At 37.3% G+C, this 19,012-nt stretch overlaps 1 protein-coding gene across 7 annotated transcripts in view; it reads right to left on the bottom strand.

Moving 5' to 3' along the window:
• Window positions 1–332: 332 nt before the first annotated feature.
• SCN3A (sodium voltage-gated channel alpha subunit 3) overlaps window positions 333–19,012 on the bottom strand; it is a 123,154-nt gene continuing 104,474 nt past the window's right edge. For all 7 annotated transcript variants that reach the window (XM_060177786.1, XM_060177785.1, XM_060177789.1 and 4 more), the window contains 7 exons: window positions 16,268–16,390; window positions 13,998–14,270; window positions 9,227–9,280; window positions 8,034–8,171; window positions 6,449–6,553; window positions 4,177–4,447; window positions 333–3,635 (listed from right to left, as the gene is read on the bottom strand). In XM_060177786.1, coding sequence (XP_060033769.1) covers window positions 2,440–3,635; window positions 4,177–4,447; window positions 6,449–6,553; window positions 8,034–8,171; window positions 9,227–9,280; window positions 13,998–14,270; window positions 16,268–16,390 — 2,160 coding nt within the window. In that variant the 3' untranslated portion in view covers window positions 333–2,439. The remainder of the gene's footprint in view (window positions 3,636–4,176; window positions 4,448–6,448; window positions 6,554–8,033; window positions 8,172–9,226; window positions 9,281–13,997; window positions 14,271–16,267; window positions 16,391–19,012) is intronic.

Raw genomic sequence — 19,012 nt, 5'->3', positions numbered from 1 at the left:
TTAATGTGATATATATATATATATATATATATATATATATGTATCTTAATGTGGTGCCAGGTAGTATGATAATACTGAGATGACTCATTGTCCCAAATATATATTTATATATATTAGGAGAGAGAGGAGCAAGTAGAGATAGAGTGGTAGAGTGAGAGAGGAGAGACAGACACCATCACTATTCCATTGTCGGTGTAATTCCCCACCTTTGGTGCTGTTCATGACACTCTCACTTGATATTCGAGATCAAGCCCAGAGCCACTGAGTCACCTCCAGGCCCCAGATATATGTATTTTAAGCTTCCAACAATAAAAAAAGAGGCCAAGAAAGTATTACAATAAAAAATGAAATATTTATTCTTTTGGCTCAATAATGACGTAGCTCACCATTCTTTTTAGTAGTAGCAATTCCCTGCATGCAGTTCATCAATACACTACAAGTAAATAATTTCATAAAAGGAATTAACATTAAACTTTTGGTTTGTGCAAAAAAACAAAATTTGTATCATGTTAAGTAATTGCACACTTTTCCACTTTGTTCATGACCAACAAGGACAGAACCCATGTTGTATCTCTAATAGCTTTAGTGCAGCAGGAATTAAAAAAATAAAACTAGTCTGCATAAGCAAATACTACAAAAGTTGAGTAAAAAAAAAAACCTTCTATGACTAAAGGGTTATATTGAAACAACCGTAGTTGGTAGAAAATGATCTAGGTTTGAGTTTTTGACCAATGTATCTCCTACTGGAATGATAGAAAATATATTATAACAAAGAAATTCACAAAACCCATTGTCTAACTTTTATTTTAGGAAATTATCTATTGAAAAGTCTTATGGATTCAAAAGTTTGAGGTTGTGATTAAAAATAAAAAGCAAAAGCATAAAGTAAAATAAATTGCCATGTCATCAACCTGAAAATAATTTTCTTATGTACAAAATGCAGCAAATAAAATTGATAACATTTTTACATTATTTATATTTAAACAAGTTCTGAACATATTTTTAGCAAAATATGAATTATAGGTTTTGACAATAGGCAGTATGTAGTGTATTTCCTTGAAATCTAGAGAGACATATATGACACTCAAATGGCATTAAAATGTGAAAGTAAAGGTGCTTTTAAATTAATGCAAGCTATTTTGGTTGATGTAATAGACATAGCTGGTTGAGTTCACTCTAACAACAACTTGTGACTTCTAACCAGGATTTGTGAAGTATGAATTGGGTAAAATAGAGCAGCATAGGCAATATTAACATGCAATAGTGATATTCTTCAAACTATTTATGTTTAATGAATGGTATAGGATTGATACATCCCTGTTGGAAGCTTGCAGAAGACACACACACGCACACGCACACGCACACGCACACACACACACACACAACACTGTGGTACATATTAGATTTTGTATGTAAGTTTTTATCAGGATGGATATATGTGTGTGTGTATATATATATACACATACACACACACACACACATATATCCAAACATGCACCACAGGATAAAATAACTATTTACAAAACAGAGGATGTTTTATTGACATAAAATGTCAGCTTTGCTGAGAGCAGAAGATGGCAAAGCAAATTGCAGCAGTAAAGTGGAAAAATTAATTCTAAAGCAATATTTTAGATATACTTTTCTAGAGAAGATTATTAGATCACTTTTTTGGGGGAAGTACTTAACCAAAATTAAATATAGAACTCTGAAACTCAGAATAAAATTTGCACTTGCTGAAACAAAATACTTTGCATAAAAATAATCCTTTAAAATGTAGAGGAAATTTTACAGGCACATATCTGTTTAGATATAAACAAACACAAGAGACTAAAATATTTTCAAAAGTAAAACCATCTAGAAAATGGAAGTACCTGAAGTTGTTGGTTGTTGACATAAGCCTTTTTTTTTTCTGGTTCTGAGCAAAAATTTTATTGCTCAGGGAAAACTTTTTTAGTTGATTATTTGAGAGACTTGTGGTTCTTATATATTTTTCCCCTCAACTTAAACCTCATTTACAAAAATAGTGTCAATAATATGAACAAACTATGAATTAAGGGATAGGGAAATTCACTAGAACAAATTTTGTAAAAATATGGTAGATATGGAAGTTAAAAATATGGTGGATGCAAATGTACTAAAGGTGTTTGGTATAGGTACAATGATCACTTTGAACAGCTATCCCTACAGTCTAGGTAGCCATTAAATTTCTCCTCAGCAGTGTCAGCTGGTAGTAAAAAAGCAACCTCTTGTCAGTGTTGATACCCTGACTAAAAGAGTTATAGTGACAAAGAGGTCATTGTCTTGTTATAGGCACTGACCATGAGTATATGTTAAAACAGTCAGTTTGGCATAGACCTCTTCTGGGAGTCCAGTTGACACCTAGATTTCACCTTCATAGGCTGTAAACAATTGGTCACAAAGATAATTCTTTGTCTCTTTTTACTTTTGATTTTCCCTGCCCTCTTTTCCTTTACTTTCTTTTTCTGGTTTGTCTTTCTCAAACTTTTCTTTGTCTGGCTTTGTTACACTATCATAAGAAGGAGGGGAGGTGGTAGAGGAACTTCCATCTGTTTTTTCTGGGGTGGAGTTCCCATTTAATTTGTCAATAATCATATCTTCTTTTATAGGTAAGTCAATCCTTCCTTTGATTGCCTCTTTGTTATATTCACTTGAAACCTTTTTTAACCTTTGTCTCAAAAGATAACATCTGAAATTACGTTGAATGATAGCAGCAGACACCTCCTCTTGTTTACGTTTCAGAGTGGTAGTAATGGGCTCGTAAGATACTTTGGAGGGATTTGATGCCATGAACCGGTCTTCCATCTGTATTCTAAGGGCATCCATTTCTCCACTCTCACCCAAAACACGCTTTGTAAAGGCAAATAATATGTCAAGGCAATGGATCCGGTCCCCACTGACCATGGGCAGGTCCATGGCAATGAGCTGGACCTTGTTTGGCTTTGCTATGAGAAGGGGAGGATCCAGGGCAGCTGCAAAATCAGACAGCTTGGCAAACTCTATAAACTGGGTGGCATCTGGGTCAAACTTCTCCCAAACCTCATAGAACATCTCAAAGTCATCCTCACTCAGGGGCTCTGCACTCTCTTCAGTGGCCACACTGAAGTTCTCCAGGATGACAGCGATGTACATGTTCACCACAACCAGAAATGATATGATGATGTAACTGACAAAAAAGAAAATCCCCACAGAGGGGTTTCCACAGTCTCCTTTCACTGAGCTTCCAGGGTGAATTTTGTCAGGGTCACAGTCGGGTGGTGCACTGTTGAGAATAGGTGCTAACAATCCATCCCAGCCAGCAGAAGTGGTGATCTGGAACAGACAGATCATGCTGTTGCCAAAAGTTTCAAAGTTGAACATGTCATCAATCCCTGCTTCCTTCTTGACATAGGCAAAGTTGGACATTCCAAAGATGGCGTAGATGAACATGACCAGGAAGAGCAGGAGGCCGATGTTGAACAGTGCAGGCAGGGACATCATCAGAGCAAAGAGCAGTGTGCGGATCCCCTTGGCCCCTTTGATCAGACGTAAGATTCGACCAATCCTGGCCAGACGGATGACTCGGAACAGGGTGGGGGACACAAAATATTTTTCTATCAGTTTAGCCAGAAACATTCCTATGGAAATAATACAGAAAACGGTGAGTATGTTTACACTTATATAAATCCTTAATCTTTATAAACTCCATGGGAAAAAAGATTCTTATATAGTTCTTTGCTATATAACACTCTCTAATATTAGAATTTAAAAATTAAGGTTTATATAGTTTTATTCTATGATTCCATAGAATCATAAACCAATATGGATTTTTGTAAAATTTAAGAAATTAAGTAATCTCATATAGTGGATTGGCAATTTAAGATTCTAAATATGTTGTTACTATGAACAGTTCACCACCCACATGAAATGTGCTACAAGGAAAGATTAGTTCTGACTCTCAAATATATTTTGTAAACCTGTGTTCTCCAGTTAGAGGAAAATGAACAATATCAGTAAATTGTAGTATTGCATATATTCTAAGTCTCAGTTTTAATTTCCATTTTATACTAATGGTGAGGTGATGGTTACAGTATAGTCTTTCTCATCTCCCTGTTATTGGTGTCTAGGAAATACACCAGAACCCTGATGACCCTCTATCCTGAAATAGACCATTCTTACCAACAATAGAGAGAATCACTACCACAAAATCAAAGATATTCCAGCCTATGGTGAAGTAGTAGTATCTGAGGGAGATTAGTTTGAGCACAAATTCTCCAGTGAACAGGATAATGAACACAAGGTTAATCCGGGAGAGAACTAGAGTCATATATTTGCTCTGGTCATCAGTTTCCACCATCATTGTGACCATGTTGAGACAGATTAGAATCATGATACCGATATCAAAGACTTGTCTGGTCACAAAATCAAAAACCATTCCTTGGAATTTGTTCTAGAAAGAGAAAGAGGAAAAAGACTTAATGCTAATATGCATATTAGTATGATATTACATCACTGATAATGATACTGTATAATTGAAAATGATGTCCTTTCACTTTTGGCCATGAGCTTTTTGAATTACCCTAAACAACTCTGTGTTTTCTATTTTTCTTAATATAAAAATACTTAACATTTTAATGTATTTATTTACTGGATAGAAACAGAGAAATCTATGGGGAAGGCAAGAGAGACACCTGCAGCCCTGCTCCACTGTTTTTAAAGCTTCCCCCTGCAGATGAGGATGAGAAGGGTCAGCCCCTTCTCCTTGCACGTCCTTGTGCATGGTGACGTGCACTCAAGCAGGCTTGCCACTGTCTGGACCTCTAAAAATAATCGTATGACAAGAACGAAACACAATGCTAATTAAGATATGTTTGTGGTAAATGTGCATGGGGTTTACTTCATTTTAGTAATTGTTGCAAAAGCTATTGACAACTACTAGTAAAAGTTTAAAAAACAGGGTGATATAGACTTTTGCATGGTTGCATACACCAATTCATTTATCTTTTTAAAAGTGTTTTACTAATAATTAATAGTGGTTTCCAAGATTATAAGATTACAAGATATAGTCCCATAATGCACCTGCTGCCAAATCTTATTTTTAATCTTTCTCTTTCAAAATATGTAAAAGATGTTTTTATTGAATTCTCCTTGCCTTTCTGTGTGATTGTTAATTTACTTCTCTTTTCATCTGTCCTTCTTTACATATACTTTAACAAGAATATATGACTTGTTTTTCTTTTATTTTATCCTATTAAATAAGTAACTTTGGGGCCACATGCTTTTAAAATTCTTATACTCACTTTTACCAGAGAGAAAAAATTAATAATAATTAAAATTTACCTGAGAGAAAAAATAAAAAAAGAAAATATTACAGTCTAAAACTAAAATATTTATCCAAAACTAAAATATAAAGTGACTGCTTTCATATAATAGCTAAATTATTTCAATAAAACAGGTAAATGCTTCTGTGTACCCTGTTTTGTGACGCTGAGTATGACGTTTAAAGAGTCAATTTCGGGGTCAGGCGATAGCACGGTGGGTTAAGCGCACATGGTGCAAAGCTCAAGTGACCGTTGTAAGGGTCCCAGTTCGAGCCCTCGGCTCCCCACCTGCAGGGGCGTCACTTCACAGGAGGTGAAACAGATCTGCAGGTGTCTATCTTTCTCTCCCCCTCTTCCTCTCCTCTCTCGATTTCTCTATCCTATCCAACAACAACAAACAGCAATGACAATACTAATAACAACAAGGGCAACAAAATGGGAAAAATGGCCTCCTGGAGGAGTAGATTCCATAGTGCATGCACCGAACCCCAGCAATAATCCTGGAGGCAATAAATAAATAAATAAATAAAAGTCAGTTTCCTTATTATTTAACCATCTAAGAGGATAGAGGGTAGGGCGCAGTTCTGTGGACATAATCAATCATTGTTTGTGCTTTCTCCTATGGAGCTCTCCAGACCTCTGAAGTTCTTTATTTTGGGGTCGAAAAACTATTTTTATAATATGCATTCTTTCTAGAAGGACTTAGAGCATTCTCTGGTCATAGAGACCAGAATAACATCGATTATGGCTCAATGAGAAGTCTAGGAAATGGCATCTATTTAAAAGGATGAAAGGTTGCCTTGTAATGTGATCAGAGGTACAGGAATGGGAGGTATTTTGGCAGCAGTAGGTGGCAGCAGAAGCATGAAGCCTGCTTTGGAAACAGTTACTGAGAATCATGAGCTTGAGGTTTTCAACTGAGAAACCATTAAAAACTTGCCGTTTTTGAAGGTCTCTAGTAGTCTTCACTAAGCATAGCCATTGTGAGGTATGTTACACTCTATGAGCTTTATAATTAGGCATGTTATATATTGATAATATCATCCTGTATTTTCTGGTCTTGGCTACTGCCCAGTTTAATCAGATGCAAATAAGGATTGGGAATATTAAAGAAGATGATTAATTCTTACTGATGGCCGAGGTATGGGTTTCTGAGGTTTTTTGGATCCAAGCTTTTTCATTGCATTGTAATATTTTTTTTGTTCCTCTGTCATGAATATATCTTGGCCTCCAAAGTAAAGACAAAGCATAAAACTGGTTACAATCCCATCATGTGTTACAGCAGCACTTATACAAAATAATGTTTGAATTTTTAATATGCTTCCAGTGTTGGGTGGTTATTTTGCTTCATATAGATATAGTCAGCTTTTCTTATAAAATTCTTAGTACTTTAATATTATATAAATATGTAATCGCCTAAAACTCTGATTAACTATGGTCCTAATTTAATCATGTATGTTTAGAAGAAGTTTCAGGGTACTCAAATATATCTTCATGAACAAAAAACCCTGGAGCTCATCTTAATGTTGAAGTTTTATTTCTTTATGCTACAAATTTCAACCACTGTCTCTTTGTTAGAAAATGCACCTGGAGGGGGTGGGTCAGGCGGTAGCACAGTGGGTTAAGCACACATGGCGCAAAGTGAAAGGGAAGAGAAAGGACCGGCATAAGGATTGTGGTTCGAACCCTGGGCTCCCCACCTGCTGGGGGTGGGGTGGTGGGAGGGTGAAGCACGTCTGCAGATGTCTATATTTCTCTCCCTCTCTGTGTCTCCCCCTCCTTGATTTCTCTCTGTCCTATCCAACAATGACAGCAATAACAATAATAATAACCACAACAACGATAAAACAAGGGCAACAAAAGGTGGAAAAATAGCCTCCAGGAGCAGTGGATTCATGGTGGTGCAGGCACCAAGCCCCAGCAATAACCCTGGAGGCAAAAAAAAGAAAAAGAAAATGTACCTGGTATCCCAATTACATAGATAGATATAGGGAATATATGACAGTGAAGAATATATAGTGATATTAAAAAAAGAAAAGGCAGGCTCTGACGCGCAATGGATAGCGCATTGGACTTCTAGTGATAAAAAAAAAAAAAAAGAAAGAAAAAGCACTGCAGAGATAACAGTAAACTCCAAGACTCAGGAAGGGCATGGATATAGACAACCCTTAAGTCAAATCTTAAAAGGTGATTAAAGCTGTACTATAGAAAGTATTGCAGGGAAAGAAAATATCTTATATAATACTGTGGAGGTATAAGAGCATGACATACTGAGAAAAAGGATAAAAGAAAGAAAATCCATGTTACCGAGTGTTTATCAAGTAATATTATTACTGGTAGTGGGTGGTGACTGAGGAGCTGGGAATAAGAAACAGAAAATGTGGTGTGGGAGAAGATGAAGTTGGAAAACTAGGTGGAGGTAATTTCTGAAAGGTCTGTAAGCAGGATTAAAGCACTGGACAATAAAAGCTCATGGGATATGTTGAATCAGTGTCCACATTTTTTGAGTCAGGAAGATAACAAGATAAGTCTGTAGAGAATGACCCTGGAGAGGAGCCTTCAACTGGAGGATGGAGTCCACTGTAGCTGAACTGAGGACTTACTGAACTGAAAGGAATACAGAAATGATCTAAGTCTCATAACTACACTTATTCTGGATATCTTAATGCACAACAGACTCAGAATGGAAAAACGTGAGAGCTGAGAAATACTTATCTTCTTTTTCTGTTGGTTGAAGTTATCTATGATGACACCAATGAATAGATTCAGAGTGAAGAATGACCCAAAGATGATAAAGATGACAAAGTATAAATACATATACAGATTTTCTTCATATACAGGCTGAAGTTTAACCTATATAATATTGAAAATATTAAATCACATTTAAAACACAATAAAAATTCTTCAGTTAAATTGAGTGTTGTTAATTCATATGGGAGTATCATTGCCTTACCCTGAGGTGTTGTCCTGTAAAACTAACTTTTTAAAAAGCTTGTATGATCACAGAGTAGTGTATTCTATGGACTATATATCCCATAACCTCTTTAGCCAGTCATCTGCTCATGGGCATTTAGCCTGCTTCCACTCTTTGGCTATTGTGAATAATGCAGCTAAGAACATAGGGGTGAATATATCCCTTCAAATTAGTGCTTGAGTGCCCATTGGATATAAGCTTAAGAGGTGTATTGCTGAGTCTTAAAGTAATAATCAATATAATGAAAGTCTGTCATTTTTATGATAGTGCATGAATTTATTCTGAATGATTATGGCTTTATCTATACATATTCCATAGAGTGAATAATAGTGATATAAATAATACATGCGCTCAACCAGGTACGCCACCACCCAGCCCCAATAGTGGTATAAGTAAAGAAGACATTTAGAACCCATTAGTTATTTTACTTTAAATTTTGTCAATTTGGATTTGGAAATTGACTCGTGGATATTTGACTTTAAAAGCAGAAAATAACTTTCTAAGAAAAACATCAGCACAAACAGGTATGTCCTGGGGAATTATTTTTATTCCTATATTCATTCTTGAGTTTCTCTGGAACTTGACTGATTTTTGTCATGTTTTTGGAAGCTGTTTAATAAACTAATTTATCATACTCTCAGGATTAGGGAATGTCTTCCTAACGCTTTTCCCTAAAGTGTTATTTTCAGTCAGTCTGATACCTTCTGACTTATATAGCTATGTGTCATTTTGTATTAGCTATATAAATATATCTAAATATTATATATAATAGATAAAAATATTGTGTATGTCAGAGTATACTGACTTAGAAAGTTGAGTTCTACGTGTGTTCTGACTGCATATAACATAAAGTTCTGGGTATTTTGGTGAAATTACCACAAGTCTTCACTACAGAAATTCTAGTGACTATAAGTAGTATTTGAGTGACACTTACATCTCGTGAATCAACAGCTGCATACATAATGTCCATCCAGCCTTTAAATGTGGCCTGTAAATAGATACATTTGAATTTTATATGAAAATATAACCAAAGAATATGAATAAGAAGTTTCATAGTGTCATTAGGATAATTTTTTAAAACTTAAAAAAAAATTTATATTTATTTCCCCTTTTCTTGCCCTTGTTTTTTTTTTATTGTTGTAGTTATTATTGTTGTTATTGATGCCATCATTGTTGGATAGGACAGAGAGAAATGGAGAGAGGAGGGGAAGACAGAGAGGGGGAGAACAAGATAGACACCTGCAGACCTGCTTCACTGCCTGTGAAGCGACTCTCCTGCAGGAAGGGAGCCCGAGGCTCGAACCCAGATCTTTACGCAAGTCCTTGCGCTTTGCGCCACATGCGCTTAACCCGCTGCACCATCGCCGGAATCCCTATTAAAATAATTTTTTTGTAATATTATGAACTTTTCTATAGAGACTTACATGAATGAACAATGAAACAGAAGTATAGTAAAACTGAATGTGGAGTATGGATCTTGCATTAAGCCCATATTTCTTGATGTTTCTTCTCTTTAATACCTTACCATCATACTGCCTCTGTCATTCTCAATTAAATCATACTACCATTGCTGCCATGCCATACCACGTTACGCTGCTACTGACTTGTTACTGCGGATTTTTGCCAGAGACACCAAGCCTGAGATGTCAACCTCCCAACTCCTTTAATCTGGTAAGATCTTTCCTAACACACAGTACTACTTAATTCCATTTCAGTTGGCACGTTATCTACCAAAGTTACAGATACTAGATACAGACTAAGGCCTAGGATACTGGGTATAGGTATACATGTATCCATAAGCCAGGGGTATTTATATAATATCAATATGAAAATAATTATATAAGAGTGCCTAATAGTCCTCTGTGATTAGACTTAGACATAATAAACCTAGGATCCTAGTAGAATGGCCTAAAGAAGACATCATAAATTCTCTGAACTAAGACCAAGTAAGCTCGGCAATCTAGTAGAAAAATCCAAATAAGGCAGACCTCATAAACCTAATATGGGTTTAGATACAACAAATGACACTCAGAGCTTAACAACTGGGAGAAAGTTGAAGGTTATTAGATAAAGAAATAGTGGGGGTGGAGAGTAGATAGCATAATGGTTATGCAAACAGATTCTCATGCCTGAGGCTCCAAAGTCCCAGGTTCAATCCCTCATACCACCATAAACCAGAGCTGAACAGTGCTCTGGTTAAAAAAGAAAAGAAAAGAAAAGAAATGGTGGGTGTGTGGGCGATCTGGCTGCACCATCTGTCATACAATTGATCACCAGGGTTTATTCCACTGATCTGGCTGGCTAGGCAGGTGTCCCCTTTCCCCCTCACCACTCCATATGCATCCATCTCAAAGCTGCACATTTGGTCAAAGAGGATGGCCTTCCCCAAATAGAGATGGACTAGTCTTCAGTCAAGGGTATGAGTATCTGTGTTCCCCTGCTAGAACCTCCAACTATGCTCTCAAGAAATGGCTACAACAGCTGGATAAGGGCAAGAGACTGGCTCACTTAATGATGGCCTTTTTGGTCAATACCAGATCACCCCATCATTTGGGGTCCTAGTTAGGGAATCTTGGATTCCTACACAGATATGATGGGCTTAGACCTTTAATAGACCCCTCTCTCCACTATCATTAGTCACTTTCACCAGGAACATCACCATATGCACTTTTGTGGGCTACTCTAGGAACTTGTCCTTCTTATAAAGTAGTAATAGTAGGGAGACTAGCTCATCCTATCCTGCCACTCAAGGAACACTGGTCCTGAAATGAGTGAAGCTTAGAATGTTCCCAGCTGTGACCATGAACTGTGAGCTCAGATTGACAGGGATTCAGAGGTTACACAGGCTCCTATGCTAAATAATAACTCTCTTTTCAGTCACCAGGTTCCAGATGCATCAGCATGCCGGCCAGGCTTCCCTAGACTGAAGACCCCACCAATGTGTCCTGGAGCTCCACTTCCCCAGAGACCCACACTACTAGGGAAAGAGAGAGGCAGACTGGGAGTATGGACTGACCAGTCAAGGCCCATGTTCAGCGGGGAAGCAATTACAGAAGCCTGACCTTCTACCTTCTGCAACCCACAATGACCCTGGGTCCATGCTCCCAGAGGGATAGAGAATGGGAAAGCTATCAGGGGAGGGGATGGGAAATGGAGATTGGGTGGTGGGAATTTTGTGGAATTGTACCCCTCCTACCCTATGGTTTTGTTAATTAATCCTTTCTTAAATAAAATAATAATAATAATAATAATAATAATAATAATAATAATAATAATAATAATAATAATATATATGGGTCCTGGGTCTGGTTGATGGGGTAAACAGTTTTGTTTTAGATTTTCTTCAAGTTTGGGAACTACTCTCTGACCTAATCCCATTTTCTAGCCCTTTTCTCAACCCCTACATCATCTTTCCAGACAATATTTTTGTCTACCTTCATGTTAGCTATCAAACTCAAGTGAAAACTATGAAAGTCATGGGCCCTTAGGAACATACCTAAAATAGACTTCCTAGCTTCTTTCCACCTTAAGACCCCTATTCTCATCAGCATTATTCCTACTTTTTGGTCCTCGTTTATTACCCATTTTGTCCTGCTTTATATCTTATCATCTTTCAGCCACCAAGTTGCAGATGTTGTCAAAATTCCCATCTGACTTCACTGGGCAGAAAATGTTACCAATGTGTCCATGAACCTCATCTTTCCATAGCACTACCCCACTATGAAAGGGCTCTCCCTCAGTAAAGAAGCAATTATAGAAGCCAGAACCTCCACTTTCTGCACCCTAAAAATAATACTGGTCCATACTTTCAGAGGGGGAGAAATAATGGGGAAAGATGTCCAGAGGGATCTGCGCTCCAGCTCCATCAGGACCCAAAGAGAGAAGAAAAAGGGAGAAACATTTGAAAGTAGTAATAGGTATAGGTGTGACTTGGAAGGGATGAGAGGGCCATATCATAGGGGGAAAAAGAATTAATATATATAAATATAGCTATTTACAGAGATAACAGTCAACTCTTATCTGCAACCTTGGGAGAACTACTGTAGCTTCCAATGGGAGGGAACAACGATACAGAATTTTGCTGGTGGGACCAATGCAGAATTGTACCCCTGCTATCTTATAATTTATAAATCAATATTAAGTCACTAATAAAATAAAAAATAGTTTGGGACTGACTTAAGGATTCCGGTTCGAGCCCCTGGCTCCCCACCTGCAGAGGAGTCGCTTCACAAGCAGTGAAGCAGGTCTGCAGGTGTCTATCTTTCTCTCCCCCTCTCTGTCTTTCCCCTCCTCTCTCCATTTCTCTCTGTCCTATCCAACAATGACATCAATAATAACAATAATAATAACTACAACAATAAAACAACAAGGGCAACAAAGGGAATAAATACATAAATAAATATTTTAAAAAATAGTTTGGACCTTGCTTTATTATTATTTTTTTATCTGGAGGGGTATTCTACTTTTTCTTACACTAAATTTTCACTAGATTCTTGATATATGAGATTCCTACCTCAAATTAAAGTTTCTTGTATATAAGAAAAGGTAAGTTCTCTCTTAGGAGAATTAATGCAGTTTCCAATGGAGGATATGAGGACACAGAACTATGGTGGGAAAGGAATGGGATTATACCTCTGTTATCTTATAATTTTGTAAATCAATATTAAATCACAAATAAAAAAATCTATAAAAAGATAGACTGCGGTTCAAACTAAGGCTGTGTTTAAACAAGATGACTTTCATTAGCTAAGTATTGATTTATTGATTTATTAATGTATTCTCAATTAAGTTAAATTTATTAAACATTTTACAGTTGAAATCCACACCTTAAGATTTACATTTTCACACACAGCAGAATTATACTTCTCAGCTGTCAGTGCAATAAATAATATAATGATATATTTAATCATCAATACATAATAAACACTGATATTTTTATATTTTAAAATTTATTTTCCCTTTTGTTGCCCTTGTTGTTTTATTGTTGTTATTATTATTGATGTCATCATTGTTGGATAGGACAGAGAGAAATGGAGGGAGGAGGGGAAGACAGAGAGGGGGAGAGACCTGCAGACCTGCTTCACAGCCTGTGAAGCGACTCCCCAGCTGGTGGGGAGCCGGGGACTCGAACTGGGCTCCTCATGCTGGTCCTCGCCCTTCATGCCACATGTGCTTAACCCGCTGCACATACCGCCCAACTCCCTACAAGCACTGCTATTTTAGTATTTAAATTCCTCCTTTATCAGTGATTGCTACAGAAAACTAAAAATGGTAGTAGTGCAATAGTCATCAATAATTTAACAAGAAAAACAAAGTCAAAATATGAAACCACATATGATTAAAATCATATAAAATAATGTACTAAGAGATGAACATGTATTCTTTGCAGTCAAAATTTCCTTGCAGTTCAGTCAAGCTAATATGATAGGTATTATAATTAGATACTTCATTGTTTTGGTATTGTTGGGTTTCACCTTTATGGGCCAAATGTTTAAGGTAGCTAGAGGAGCAAGGAAAGGCACCACAGCACAGAAACATCCCCCATTATGATGAGGGCTGGGTTCAAACCCAGATTGTGTGGTTGGCAAGAGATGTATTTAATTTCTTTTCCGTTAAATATTAGTTACTCCAACAGAACATCACAGAAATAGTCTTACAGGAAACATTCTGACAAATTTTTCAAAGCTCATATAGTATCCACTTACCACTTGAAGTAGTGCAAGATAGCCAGCACCAACATTATCAAAGTTTACTTTCACATTTTTCCACCGAGCTCGCTTTCCGAGAGCTTGACAGTCGCTGAAATTGTTGACTTCATTAACTTCAAACATGTTACCTGTTGTTGTGTTAACACAGTGATAAAACTTGCCAGCAAACAGATTAACACCCATGATGCTAAAGATCAGCCAGAAGATGAGACAGACAAGTAGCACATTCATGATGGACGGAATTGCTCCCACAAGAGCATTCACAACCACCTAGAGAAAGGAATGAGATAAGACAATTTACAAACCATTAAAATGAAGCAAGCCTTTTCATTTATTTACTTGGTATCAATATGGGCATTAAAAGAGTGAAATAAAAATCTAGATGGAAAAAGATTAGAAGGACAAATGATTTCTCCTAACATTTTCTAGAGCATATTTGATATGTGGAAACTGACAGAACTGAAGAACTAAAGGATTTAAGAAAGCAAAATATGTAATGACTTGAAAAGAGACAAAAATCTGACATGGCAAGATGGATTCAAAATGGTTGATGATGAGGGGGCCGGACGGTGGCACACCTGGTTAAGCGCACATGTTCACACTAGGGCACATCTTATCTCACTAATCCTAAAGTGATTTAGTTATCTTGCCTCTCATTAAATCTGGAAGGCAATGGCTTAGCCAGGAGTACATAAACCTTGTTAACTCTGAGGCCTGAGTCTGAGCTCTGGAATCACAATAGGAATGCCACTGATGTCAGTCAGGGAGCTTCATGGATGGTGGAACGGTGCTGAGTGTCTCTTCTTCTCTTGGCCTAATTGTCCCTCTTTCCTCTCTCCCAGTAACATAATTAATGAAATACTGGCTTGGAGCACTCACTCAGTGGTGATATTATGCCTGCATGAGACCCTGAGTTCATTTAAAAATTTTATTTTAGATGAGACTAAGATGCATTTTAAAATCTTTAAGATGGGGGAGTGGCAGGGGGGATGTAGTGCACCAGGTTAATCACAAAGAGAACAAAGCACAAGGACCCATGTAAGGATTCTGGTTGAAGTCCTGACAGAGACACATGTAACATTGCTTCACCACTTGCAAAGCTTTTCTCTTGCAGGTGGGGACTGGGGGGGGGGGCCCGAACCTGGGTCCTTGTACATTGTAACATGTGTGCTCAACCAGGTGTGATACCACCCAGCTCCATTACCAGTCATTTTCTAGAGGAATCAAATTATCTATTGATTAGAAGAAAAACCCATAATATGAATGTCTGTAGTAAATAGTCATCTTAAATGTATAAACAATGAATAGCAAGAAATAGCAGCATGTGATTTTGGGATGTTGCAAAAACATCCTTGAATGATTATCAGAAGTCATGAATTTTAGTCCTAGTTCTGCTATACTTTCTGAAGATCTGCAATAATCAGTTTTAGGAGGCTAAGCTTACAGATCTGAAAGATTTATGTTCTGGAATCTTTTAATTAAATATAGGAAATATCACATTAATATACAGATATAGTGTTTGTATTAGGGCACACATATGTATCTAAATCATTATTTACTTTTGGTTTGATATGAATCATCGCAGAACATTCTGTCTTTATTGGGGCTTTACCACTATAGGCTGACTTTTTTGGTGGAGAGGGAGAGGGAGAGGGAGAGGGAGAGGGAGAGGGAGAGGGAGAGGGAGAGGGAGAGGGAGAGGGAGAGGGAGAGGGAGAGGGAGAGGGAGAGGGAGAGGGAGAGGGAGAGGGAGAGGGAGAAGGAGAGGGAGAAGGAGGTCAGACGATAGTGTAGTGGGTTAAGTGCACATGGCACAGCGTGCAAGGACCAATGTAAGGATCCAGGTTCAAGCCCCCAGCTCTCCACCTGCAGGGGGGTCACCTCACAAGTGGTGAAGAAGGTCTGTAGGTGTCTCTCTTTCTCTCAACCTCTCTGTCTTCCCCTCCTCTCTAGATTTCTCTCTGTCCTACCCAACAACAACATAAATGGCAATAATAGCAATAATGCAACAAAAGGGAAAAAAATTGGCATAGAGCCCCACTAATAACCCTGGAGGAAAGAGAGAGAGGGAGAGAGAGGGAGAGAGAAGGAGAGAGAGAGAGAGAGAGAGGGAGAGAGAGAGGAGAGAGAGAGAGAGAGAGAGAGAGAGAGAGAGAGAGAGAACAAGAAGGAAAAACATCATAGCACTGAAACTTCCTTCCTCCAGTGCAGTGGGGACTAGGCTTGAAGCTAAATTAAAAGAATGGTAGAATTTTCATTCTTCTTACCCTCATGCCTTCAAATCGGGATAAAGCTCTTAGAGGTCTTAAGGCTCTCAGAGTCCGCAGGGATTTGATGGCACCAAGTTCGGAGTAGCCAAGAGCATTAGCTACCAAGCTTACTAATGACACCTGTGAAAGGATACAAAAATTTAATCAGTCCAACAAGAAATAAATTGTTGATTAATGAAATAAAATAGGTTATATATATTTTTAGTATGTGCCAGCATATAACACTTTATACATAACTTGAAAGACTTCATCTTCCACATAATTGGATCATTTTCAATAACAGCCTCATTTCAGTACTATTACATTTCTTATGAGTGGAACCAGAGTCCCAATTTTATAAATAGCTCTGCATTTTTCCAGTTAGTTACTTTCATACAACTTAACCCTTCTTAACAAATATATATATACCACTGATGATTCAGGATTTAGTTCAAATCTGGCTTTTTCAAGGATTTGTCCTTTATTATTAATTACAAATTATGTTTCTTTCTTGAATTTGTATAGTTTCTAGGTTATATGTACTGAAGCCATTTACCATGTAATGTAAATTGGTTAGATATCTCTTCTTCCAGGATAACTTTTATGGGATGAGGTTAAACATTTTTAATAATTGTGCCTAATTGTGCTTTAGTCAATGTGTGTTAGATAAACAAGGGGAAATTTTTACATTGTAGAACACCTCATCAGATCTAAGCTAGCCCCAGAAAAAGTTAAAGACACCAACCATATAAAAGGAAAACTGTGATTTCACCCATATAGACTAAATAAAGGAACAGCTAGCAAAACAAATGAAGGTAAACAGGGTGCAGAGTGCAGAACAGAGGTTACCAGAAGGGATAGAGTTGGGAGTAGACCTGGGATGCAAGGGGTCCAGTGGACTTTGGTGGGTAGATATTGACACTTTGGTGGCAATTGTGGTGAGATGACATATTTTGAGGAGGTATGAAATTGTACTTTTAAAACATTTGTACTCTTGTAAACAAAAATAATTTATATATAATATATATATATATTATAAGATCACCTGGGACTCAGGTAGTGGTAAGGACCAGATCTAAAATGAAGTGATGGACCGGACACTTGGCGAAGACCAGGTTAGTGAAATGGAGATGATGAAACTAGGTTAGCTGGGATGGGAAAGATTTATGGCAGGAAAAGAATGTGAAGGGCATTCAGTGTCATTTCACAATGTCTGTCAGGAATGTGAGCTCATTTTTACTTAAACACACTGTGTAACTCAGGGACAGCTTCTTTGCCTTTGATTTCCTTTTAACTTTTTTCTTGGTTTTTTTACAGCTTGTCTTTAACTTTGTGCAGAATTAGAAAATGCATATTATTTATTTAAAGCAAATATCTCAATCACTATGGTATTATCTGTGGCAGTGGGAAACTGCAGAGAATCTGCAGTGTCCATTCCTGGGGAACAGAAGAATAAATTCTTCTGGAACATTACCATAGCCCATGGAAGTCAAGATTTCTGTATTTAAGGAATGTCCCATATGTTTTTCCAAACACAACTCTCCCTTTTTCCCTCATTCTTTCATTTTTTTTTCCACAGAGTATCACTCAGATCTGGCTTTTGGTGATGTTTGGTTCAAACTTGGGATATCCAGGATGAGTTCTGTCTGCTGCCTTGCATTATTTCCCCTGGTCCATCTCTCTCTCTTTTAAACAAAGATCATTTATTTGTTTGTTTGTTTGTTTGCTATTGGATATAGACAGAGAGATTGAGAAAGAAGGGTGAGATAGAGAGGAAGAGAGACAGAGAGATGCCTGCAGACCTGCTTCAAGGCCTGTGAAGCGACTCCTCTGCAGGTGGGGATCCGTCGACTCCAACTGTGATCCTATCTGGTCCTTAAGCTTCCTGCTACATGTGCTTAACCTGCTGCGCTACTGCCCGACTCCCCAACAAAGATCTCAAATCAGATAATTTCTGAGTTTCCTTTCTTGTCTGAAATTATATAAAATTCAAAACTTTCCAGGTTATTAAAAACATTGTATTTTATCTGTGCTGAAATTATGAATCTCTAATGAAGCGCACTCTAGGAAAAACACGTGAAAGTGCTGTCCTGATTGATAATGAGCATACATGATAATTTATGTTTATGGGATATGGAATTATCAATACATCCTCAGTTTCCATTATTTTTCTCTGGAATGCAGGGATTGTTTTGAACATTTTCTTCTTTAATATTTAATTAATTAATTTATTGGATGAAGACAGAGAGAAATCCAGAGGGAAGGAGGAGATAGAAAAACACCTGAATAACTAACTGCTTCACTGCTTGCAGGTGGGGACCTCCTGCAGGTGGGGACCAGGGGCTTTGAACTCAGGTCCCTGTGCATTGTAAGATGTGTACTTAATTAAGTGTGCCGTCATATCGTCCTCAAACATTTTCTATAATGAATGCATCTTCTTTAGTCATTTAACAGCTAAGTAACTACTCTGCATTTCAATTTCCTCATCTGTAAAATTCAAGTTATAATAATGGATGCTTCAGAGGTTCCTGAGAAGATTAACTGAACTAAAATAAAAATGTTGAATGATTTATGGCTCAAAAAAGTTACTTCTTGTTATTATACATGAAACTCTTATCTGTCTTAACTACTAATATTTAGTATCCTGACATTGAGCTGATGTGATATCCCATGCAAGATTTTTAAAAAATATTTTTATAACTTTTTTATATTTATTTTCCCTTTTGTTGCCCTTGTTGTTTTTCATTGTTGTTGTTATTATTG

Source organism: Erinaceus europaeus, chromosome 18 (assembly GCF_950295315.1).
Source record: "Erinaceus europaeus chromosome 18, mEriEur2.1, whole genome shotgun sequence".
NCBI lineage: Eukaryota > Metazoa > Chordata > Mammalia > Eulipotyphla > Erinaceidae > Erinaceus > Erinaceus europaeus.
The sequence above is the reverse complement of the archived record's forward strand: the minus strand, read 5'-3'. Positions and strand labels throughout refer to the sequence as shown.